Genomic DNA, 9,308 nt, shown 5'->3' with positions numbered 1-9,308 from the left:
AAATAAAATATATGGGTGTGCACATGTAATAAAAGAAAACAATTTAAGAAAAATTATAATTTGAAGTCGACGATCATGGAAGTTCTTCAAACAAAAATTAAAAATTTAGGGACTAAAAGTTATAAATTTTAAGAATAGATTAGAAAGAGAGGCAGGGGATGTTAGGAATGGATTCTATTAGAATGTTGTCAAACTTTAAAAGGTTAACATTGGGTTAATAGGTGATTGGGTATAAGTATTATATATGGGTAAGCAAAAGGGAAAAAAAAATAGAAACATTAAAAAAAATAACCAAAAAAGAAACTTGCCAGGATTTGAACTCGCAACCTGTGAGTTAGATGAACATAGCTCCTACAGCTGCGTTGCTGTAACGGATAACAAACATATTTGCGTTTTATTTTATTATTTAATTCACTAGTATTATTAATTTTAAAACCTGATCAGTTTTTCTCCAAATCTAGTATGGGTTCAGCTGAACCCACTGAACCCATACTGGAATCGCCACTGTTTCTCGTGTACTTGTTTCTAACCCACCTCATATCTTTAGCGTATCATTTGTGTTGGACTTTTAAACTTGTTAACTCTTACATTTTGTGAGTCCATAAGTGTGATATGAAGTATAAATAATTAAACTAAACACTAATACAAACAAAAACAAAAACACAAACTAAATCAATTCATCACATTAAATCGACCAAAGCGACTCTACCACCACCACTCTCTATCAATCCTCGTATAACAGCAAACCATTCTATCATAAACACAAAGAAAATTGACAATGATGGGATGAAATAGGCAAGTAGCCAATTTCCAACTTATCATTCCAGGTAATTCCCAACACCAAAAAACTGTTCACTCCACCCAAAAAGGTAAAAAGACAAATACCCATTTCATAAAAGTGTTTTCTTCCCCAAAATCATCAAACCAAATTCCAATAATATATCATCATACTCCATTTAAAGCAACCCCACTTCACCACCATTACCAAGTTTACAGCCAACATTTATATTATTATTATTATTATTATTATTATCATAAATTTATTAAAAAAAATAAAAATATTATCATAAATATTAATATAAATTCTAATAAAATATAAAAATGGCGATTATTCCCTCCACTTCTTCTCTCTTTTCTTCTTGTCCGATCACTCTTGTTAGAGTGCTACTACTCTCTTCTTGAAACCCCACAATTTTATTCTTTTCCTCTACCTATAATTCTCCCTAATAATTCCCCAATATTTAGATTTTTTTTTTCCTTTTAATTTCCACAATTTCGCGAAATAAAATTCAACAACTTAATCATGGGTAACGTCGGAAGCAGCGGCCAAAACGGTGGAAATCGACGGCGTCAAAATAGCCGTCGAAACCACCCACAACCCCCACCACCGCCACCGCCACCTCAACCACCGCAACCGGAGATCACCGGTAATCGGTACGTTTTCGCAGCGGCAACACCGTTTCCTTCAACGGGCTATTACCAGTATCATCCACCGGCTCCCGGATATTATCCACCTCCACCACCACCACCACCCCTTTCTTCGGCGATGCCGATGCCGATGCCGTTGCCAGCACCGTATGATCACCACCATCAGGGCCACCATCATGCTAATTGGACTGCTGGGAGGTACCATTATGGACCCATGATCCCGCCGCCGGCTACGCCGTATATTGAACACCAAAAGGCAGTTACTATTAGGAATGATGTGAATTTGAAGAAGGAGAGTTTGAGGGTTGAGCGTGATTCTGAGAATCCTGGCAAATTTCTTGTTGCCTTCACTTTTGATGCTACTGTTGCTGGGAGGTATAATATATTTTCTGGGGTTTTGTTTTAATTAATTTTTCTTCTGATTCTTGATTGGTGTTGGTGTTGGCGTTGGTTTTGATTATGATATGAATTATATTATTTATGTTTAGTTTATGTTTATGTTTTGTTATGAAATTGTGTTGATGATTATTATATGAATTATATTATGTTTAGTTTAATGTTTTGTTATGAAGATGTGTTGATGATTGTTAGTTTGTTATTATAATTTATTTTACTTGAACTTGGATGCTAGGTTATTTTGTGAATATCTTTATGATTATACTCGTTTTAGCAATATGAAGTGTATTGGTGTTCATGCTCGTGTCGGTGTGTTGAGACGTGAATTGAAGAGTAACATAAGTTATGTAATTATTATGTTTCATTTTTTGATTTGTATGCTGTTTTACCATAATTAATTAATTATACTGCGTGTTCTTTGAACATTTCTAATTTTGATTTGATCTGATTTATACAGTGTTAATGCTCCCCCAGTTTTCAGTTGTGCAAAACCTTATGTTATGCATTTTTGTAGAGTGATTGTTAGTTGGTTGTCCTACTTGAAATTAGGTAAACAAATTCTCTATATGAGCTATATGGTGAAGCCTTTTGAATGTTTTTGTGAGTTGATAAGTTTGGTTGGCAACTTTAGTGATTTGTTATTCGGCATTTGCTGGTGATAATATAGGTGCGTGATCACCATGATGCGAAGGTAAATTAGAGGAAGAGATTGAAACTAGGTCTATCCATTAGCTCTAGTTAATTTATCTAGAGTGATTTGAGAAGTATGTCCTACCCTTCATTTTTTTTTTCAAAATTGAAAATTTGACCCTTAAAGCCAGTCGGAATAGAACTGCTCAGTTGAGCTTTATGGATTCTCAGCATGCACAACTATCAGATCCATTACTGTGATTAGAGGAGCAAAAATGCCATTATATGTGTGAAGCATTCCTGTTATTTTATAGGAGGAATCCTCTTCAACTAGTAGCATTTAATCATCGTTGCTACAATTCATTTAAGCTTTTCTCTCGTATAGCCTGAATGTGCTATTAGTTTCTTTGCAGTTTGGAATTTAAAGTCTTTGTAATAGTGATATTTCTAAAATATTCGAGTAGGCTGTAAGACTTGCTTGCATCTGTAAATAAATCTGGACTTAAAGTTATGGTGATTCATGATATTACACTACATTTTTTTTTTTCCGAGAGAATAGTTTAACAATATACGAGTATTTAACAATGCATAGATGCTTCGTATTTTTGTGGAATGATAATTCCATGTTTCTGTTATCTTTTTTTTGACACAATGTGTTTCTGTTATCTTGTGTGCCTATTCCTTCAATTTTCGTATAGTGATTTGTCCAGTCTTTCTGTGCAAGTGCTCTTTTTCCAATGTAACTATTGGTTGTTATCATAGTTTTCCCTGACATAAGGTTATCATTCTATTTGTTACCGCTATTAATGTAATTGCTGTCATTATCATTCGTTTGTACGTTTTTCCTAACCTTTTTCCAAAATATAAGTTACTTACATTTAATATTTTGAGTCCCTTCTGGGACCCAAAATGTGGAAAAATTATTCTCTTGAACCTTTTAGAAGTGGCCTTTCAACAGCTTTTGGATTGTTGAATTAAGGTAGGGTTAAGGCTGGAGTACATTAAAACCTCCTTTGACCCTGTTTTTTAAGACTTGTACTGGGCAGTTGTGGCTATATTACATATACCTCTTCAATCTTCACAGTTAGTGGAAGTCACATATTGTTCATACATTTCGTAGCTTCGCTTATAAAAAAAACTGTTGTTCTGCTTGCAGCATATTGATTTGCACACTCTATCGGTCAATCCTCACCCTTTACAAGATTGACCAGAAAAACTCTTCAGCTTTGTTGTTGAAGCTCATTAACTAATGTAGTCACTCTAAGCTAAGGTCAGCTGCTTCTCTTATTTATGAGCTATGGTGTCCAAGGTTTTCCCAAAATTTCCTGTATAGGAGATTCCAAATAATTGGGCTAATTTGTGGTAGTGCTTTTCTCAGTTACTTTGTTTGGACACCTTGGCCTCTCTTTGTACTTTGTTCTGACATTTTAAAAAAAAGTTCCACCCCCCCCCCCCCCCAAAAAAAACCCAAGTTTTTTATAATTCAGTAGTCTGTTTGATAGTAGGTAGGCTCAAGACGAGTTTTATCTATTGTACGCTAAAATTTTATGGGGGCATTTGGTTTGGAAAATGGAAACGGAGTGGAAAGGAAACAAATATCAAGGGGGGGTGGGGGGAATCATTTAACTATTATCTTTTCATTTGTTTGGTTTAATCATAGAAAGAGTATTTGTTAAAAGGAGGGTAAGGGTATTTGTTACCCCAAGTTTTTGAGAGGTAACAAATGAGGGGTAACTATTACCCTGAGGTAATGGTAGTTGTTACCATGCCTTCTAACCAAACACACGCTAATGGTATCGATTTAATGGAATCCGTTTCCAATCTAAAAAATACCCTAATTAAACGCCCCCTAAATATAAACATCTCACATCTGCAATATCCCCATGAAAAGCCCAGTAAATAATGTAGAACAGAGTGCAAAAGGCTAAAGAATTAATACTTTGTATATTATATATTGGAAGGCCCTTATATTAAGACCAAATGAACAGTGTGGACTTGTTATACCCTCTATTAAAAGCTGCTAAGAGAGAAGTGGGGTGAGGTGGGGCTGTTGGGTATCTTATTTTATTTATTAACTTTTTCTTTGAGAGGTAAACTTATAATGTTGCAATTTCTTGATTGGTGTCTTGGTGATATAAATGGAGAAATTTGAATAATACATACTAACATGGTCCAGGCAATGGCCTGAGAAAAGTAGTTCATTTTTATTACTTTTGTATTAGTGATGTCATCTGTATAATGGTTGGGCTTAAAATTCCATGTATGAGAGTTGCAAGGAATTTGACTGACTTTTAAGGCATTATGTGCTTTGGGCTGGGATGGAATGGTCCCAGAAATTTAATCTAGATGCCACTTTATTACCTCCTTTGTGACAGTTTTGATGGTAATGGTGATGGGTAATTAATGATGAAGGCAGAATAGATTTGTCATTTCAGAAGAGAATTTGACTAACCACTATGAAATCTTAGTTTTTACTAATAGTTCCTTTAAGGTTGCAAGTTTATTTAGATATGTTTTGATTTTTCTGCTTGATGTGCTCTCGTTAAAGAATGGTGTTACCAGACAAATAAATTCTGCTCTGAAAACCTGTTACAGATTTTCCATTAACATAAAAACTCTTAATGTGCATATCTTTTCCTCTAGAAATAGGCAACATTATTTCTTCCTGTATTCTGTCAATTAAAACAGGCACCACATTCTTAATAGTCTCCAAAAAGCTTTAAGAGTAGAAGTGTACTATATCTAAAATTAGTATTTCTAGTTAAACCTGCCCTTATTCTACTCTTCTGTGTACTGTCTTTGCTTTAGTTGATGATTTTAGTCATGGTGGAAACTCAAATAATTAAGGTGGAACAGAAATTTGACCGTCACATATCATTATTCTTTAATCTGTTCCTCAAGGATTTTAGCCTTTATGAACTGACAATGTTCCCTTTTTGTGGTTTCTGGAAACAGCATAACTATAATATTCTTTGCAAAGGAAGGTGAAAATTGCAAGCTGACACCAACGAAAGAAAGCATTCTCCCTCCAGTGATTGTACACTTTGAGCAAGGCTTAGGCCAAAACTTCATACAGCCTTCTGGAACTGGGATTGCCTTTTCTATGTTTGAGGAGGCTGAATTACTCCAGGATGTAGATGTATATCCTTTAGCGATAAAGGCGGATGCATGCCCAGCTAATCTAACAGATGCTGATGGAGAGCCTGTTCCTGGCAGCACAAACTCTCAGATAACTCAAGCAGTATTTGATAAAGACAAAGGGGAATATAAAGTGAAGGTGCTTAAGCAGATTCTGTGGGTTAATGGGATGAGGTACGAGCTACAAGAAATTTATGGAATAGGGAACTCGGTTGAAAGTGATTTTGATGGAAATGACCCTGGAAAAGAATGTGTTATCTGCTTATCAGAGCCTAGAGATACAACAGTTCTCCCATGCCGGCACATGGTAAATGTCTTTTCTTTCTAGTTAGTTATTAGTACCTTAGCTACACAAGACCATTGCAATGAATTTCTAGTTTTTTAAGGCATGCCTGCCTCAGACAGCCCGGTGGCAATCACACAATACCCTCACAAGCTTATCTTTTTTCGTATGAACTTGGTGTGGGATATTCTTGTTTTGGGTACTGGATTGAGCCAGGGATGTCAATATGCCGTGTGCTTGCCTTCAAATACCACAATTGATCGCATATAAATTATAGTACTTTTATTTGTCGGCCTTTGGGTACTGAAGTTTGCACCGTTTTCCTTTTGCAGTGTATGTGTAGTGGATGCGCAAAAGTTTTGAGGTTTCAGACTAACCGTTGCCCCATATGCCGGCAACCAGTTGAGAGGCTTCTGGAGATCAAAGTCAATAATGGGAATGAAGAAGAAAGCAACTGAGTTGCTCAATGGTTATTGGCTTCTTCAGATTGGTTGCTGCCAAATTTTCCCTTTTTTAAAAAATTTTTATTTTTACGATTTCTATATATTTTAATTGTAGAGCTCTTATTTGCTCTATTATCCTGAAAAAAAAAAGTGATGTAACAAAAGTCCTTGTATAAAGGAATGAACAAGAATTTGACACTAAAAATATTCCACACATAAGTTGATGGGGTTAATTGTAAGTAATATAGTAAAGTTTGAATAACATATTGGTGATTACTATATTTATCTTGTTAACTTAATTCCTTTGATGAAATGTTCAAACTTGTCCAGTGGGTTGAACTTACTTTTACTAGCCTTACTAATGTGGCTCGAACTTTCTAATGTGACCTGACTTTGTCTAACTAAAAATTTGTTTAAGCAAGTTAATTATTACTCCGTTTATATAGCGTCTCAAAAGATTGCTTGGGCGCTAAATGGCCATCCCACATCAAACCTGCAACAGCACAAACAATGGAATGCACCTCATACATCAACATCTCAATCATTTATAGACTGCAGATACACATTACGTCATTACATAATGATGGTCAACACAATGGTTAAACTACATCATACAAAGTTTACCACACAACATCGCCTCAATATACTAAGAGTTCGGAGGCATTTTATTAAATGCTGAAATAAGAACACGAGCTTACGGGAACTTTTGATAATTTAACAGCCCCACCATTGATGGGCAAAACACGAGCTACTGAAACTTTTGATAATTTAGTTACCCCACCATTGATGGGCAAACACACCAATGCTCCTTAGGCTCTTAAAGAGATTGGTGTGGCTTTCACCAATACCAGCACCATTGTCATAATCTGCATTGGAGAACTGCAGAAACAGTTCGTCAACATAGCAAATGATGCCACTTTCAAACAGTTCGGATAGAAATTTCATTTCAGCCTTTCCCATATTCATCTTCAAGACCACAAAATCAGCAAGTTCTACAGTTTCCTTGAACCAAACAAGGAAATCGAAATCTTCATCATCTACGAGTGGCTCACCATCATTCAAAGAGTTCGATTTATCTTTGATAACACTTCCACCCAACGCAGGGTGATAGATGAAGGTAACACCGGGGCATTTCACATGGGAAGACATAACCAAGGCATCATGATCGACAATGTAAACATTAAAAGCTTTTGAATCGATAGGGTATGATGGCAAGAACCAATTGCTATTGCTAAAATTCGCAGCTTCCTTTGCACCCATATCGACATAAACCATTTTACCCTTCGGGGGTACACCGACCAATTTAGGTAGATACTCAATTCTCTTATCATCTGCCTTGGGCTTCTTGTCAATTACAGGTTCTATTTTGTTCATGAGAGGTTTGTTGCGCTTGATAGAAGGACAGTTTGTTGGCAGGTGATACTGCTCAAAAGAACCTAACTTGTTACCTCTCTTCTTAAAAGCAACCAATGTAAAGCTGCCCAAGCTCACAACATCAATCACACTGGATCTTTTGAGAAACGACGACACTGTAGTTGCTGACCTAATCAAACTATCGTGATTGGAACCATCACTATCCACTGTAATAGCAGCAATCCCACCGGATTTGAGAATGCGCTCAACTTCGCTCACAAGGACAGCAGGAACAGAGACCTTACTAAGGTCATTCGCAATGACAAAATCAAATGAATTGTCATCGAAATCAAGCTCATAAACAACTTGCTTTTGCTTAAGCATGAAAAAAGGGTGCCTCCGAATCTCCTCAACATTCAAAAACCCGATTTCACGCAATGCAGAGACAGCCGATGCTGTCCCCTGCCCAATACAAAGAGCTTTTGATCCATAATTCAGCAAATTCTTACCCATAAGCTCCCTAACCACATCAATAGTCAAATTTACATTATTTTGACACATTTCAGATCTCAGATGTGGCAATGCGAATGGAGCAATGGGTTTAAATACCCGGCCGACAATCGAATTCAGGCCGAAATAACCCAATTCAGTGCTACATCCATCAGTGTTCAAATACATGGGTTTTGCAGGATCAAAATCAATCACAAGTTGCAAAAGGGGCAACATGGAAATGACAAGAGCAAACATTAAAGTTCGGATCGCCAATCGTCTGGCTAATGACCCATGAAGTGCTTGCCATTTCACAGCCTTCACACCCCCGAAATTATGCACCCCACCCATATTTATCATCGATTTCAACAATTCGAAGCACAAAATGGGGGAAAATTACAGCAGTTTTTTAGCAATTAAGCCTGACCCACAACTTAATGGGATCTGGGTACTATACAAGATCAGAATCAAACTCTAATTCTTCGCAAATTCAGTGAAAATAATCAATAGAAATGCCAAAAGACGGTAAAATTGATGAAATTTAACGAGTACAAAACCTGGAGGAGGTGTGATTTCCACCCACGAGGAGACCCATTGATTTTTGGTACCCTAACCAAACCCTCCTTGGAATTCTTCTAGACATTGGTTCAAACCAAGCAAAATCCATCATTGTTACTCAAAATTAAATTACCCCATTATTTTTTTTGCAAGAAAAACTACATAATTTGTGTGTTTTTTTTTGGCAATTAGATCTGGAAAAAAAAAGTGGAAGTTGCAGTGTAAGTGTGGGTTTTTGGGAAGAAGAGTGAATGTGAAGTGAGAGATTGAGAAACAATGAACCTGGTGGTTGCTTACAATAATGTAAAAGGAGGCAATTTTTTTGACATCATTTGGGGTGGGCTGTATTTTGGACGAAGGTTCCATGTGTGGGAACTGATTATTAATCAGTTATCGTCAATCAATGCGTGTCAGTAATCGTACGTGTCAATTTCAAGTACGTACTTTGCCGATTTGGCATGATTGTATGCATGATGGATTGATGGCATCTAAAGTTGCGGATGGGTGAATGGGTCGGCTGGTAAAATGGCTCAACCCGATATACAAGCCCAACTTCGCAAGGAAACACATGTTGGTGAGTATTGGATTGT

The 9,308-nt window shown here is 36.5% G+C and overlaps 2 protein-coding genes across 2 annotated transcripts; one reads left to right on the top strand and one right to left on the bottom strand.

The window, feature by feature from the left end:
- Nucleotides 1-634: 634 nt before the first annotated feature.
- On the top strand, nucleotides 635-6,612 carry LOC110715229 (probable E3 ubiquitin-protein ligase LOG2). Its single transcript, XM_021893798.1, has 3 exons — nucleotides 635-1,803; nucleotides 5,410-5,899; nucleotides 6,208-6,612. Exons 1-3 carry the CDS (start codon nucleotides 1,304-1,306, stop codon nucleotides 6,331-6,333), a joined length of 1,116 nt encoding a protein of 371 aa, XP_021749490.1. The 5' UTR covers nucleotides 635-1,303; the 3' UTR covers nucleotides 6,334-6,612.
- Nucleotides 6,613-6,812: 200 nt separating this feature from the next.
- LOC110715206 lies at nucleotides 6,813-9,086 on the bottom strand. Its single transcript, XM_021893774.1, has 2 exons — nucleotides 8,707-9,086; nucleotides 6,813-8,555 (listed from the first exon to the last, which is right to left on the bottom strand). Exons 1-2 carry the CDS (start codon nucleotides 8,828-8,830, stop codon nucleotides 7,087-7,089), a joined length of 1,593 nt encoding a protein of 530 aa, XP_021749466.1. The 5' UTR covers nucleotides 8,831-9,086; the 3' UTR covers nucleotides 6,813-7,086.
- Nucleotides 9,087-9,308: the final 222 nt, after the last annotated feature.

Source organism: Chenopodium quinoa, unplaced genomic scaffold, assembly GCF_001683475.1.
Source record: "Chenopodium quinoa cultivar QQ74 unplaced genomic scaffold, ASM168347v1, whole genome shotgun sequence".
NCBI lineage: Eukaryota > Viridiplantae > Streptophyta > Magnoliopsida > Caryophyllales > Amaranthaceae > Chenopodium > Chenopodium quinoa.
The sequence above is the reverse complement of the archived record's forward strand: the minus strand, read 5'-3'. Positions and strand labels throughout refer to the sequence as shown.

What these genes read in the sequence shown, in the direction of transcription:
- LOC110715206 (XM_021893774.1), bottom strand. Translation starts at nt 8,830, where the DNA reads ATGATGGATTTTGCTTGGTTTGAACCAATGTCTAGAAGAATTCCAAGG. An exon ending in CTCCTCCAGGTTTTGTACTC is followed by an intron (nt 8,556 to 8,706) that starts GTTAAATTTCAT and finishes AACTGCTGTAAT; the next exon opens with TTTCCCCCATTTTGTGCTTC.
- LOC110715229 (XM_021893798.1), top strand. Translation starts at nt 1,304, where the DNA reads ATGGGTAACGTCGGAAGCAGCGGCCAAAACGGTGGAAATCGACGGCGT. An exon ending in GATGCTACTGTTGCTGGGAG is followed by an intron (nt 1,804 to 5,409) that starts GTATAATATATT and finishes TTCTGGAAACAG; the next exon opens with CATAACTATAATATTCTTTG. An exon ending in TTCTCCCATGCCGGCACATG is followed by an intron (nt 5,900 to 6,207) that starts GTAAATGTCTTT and finishes TTCCTTTTGCAG; the next exon opens with TGTATGTGTAGTGGATGCGC.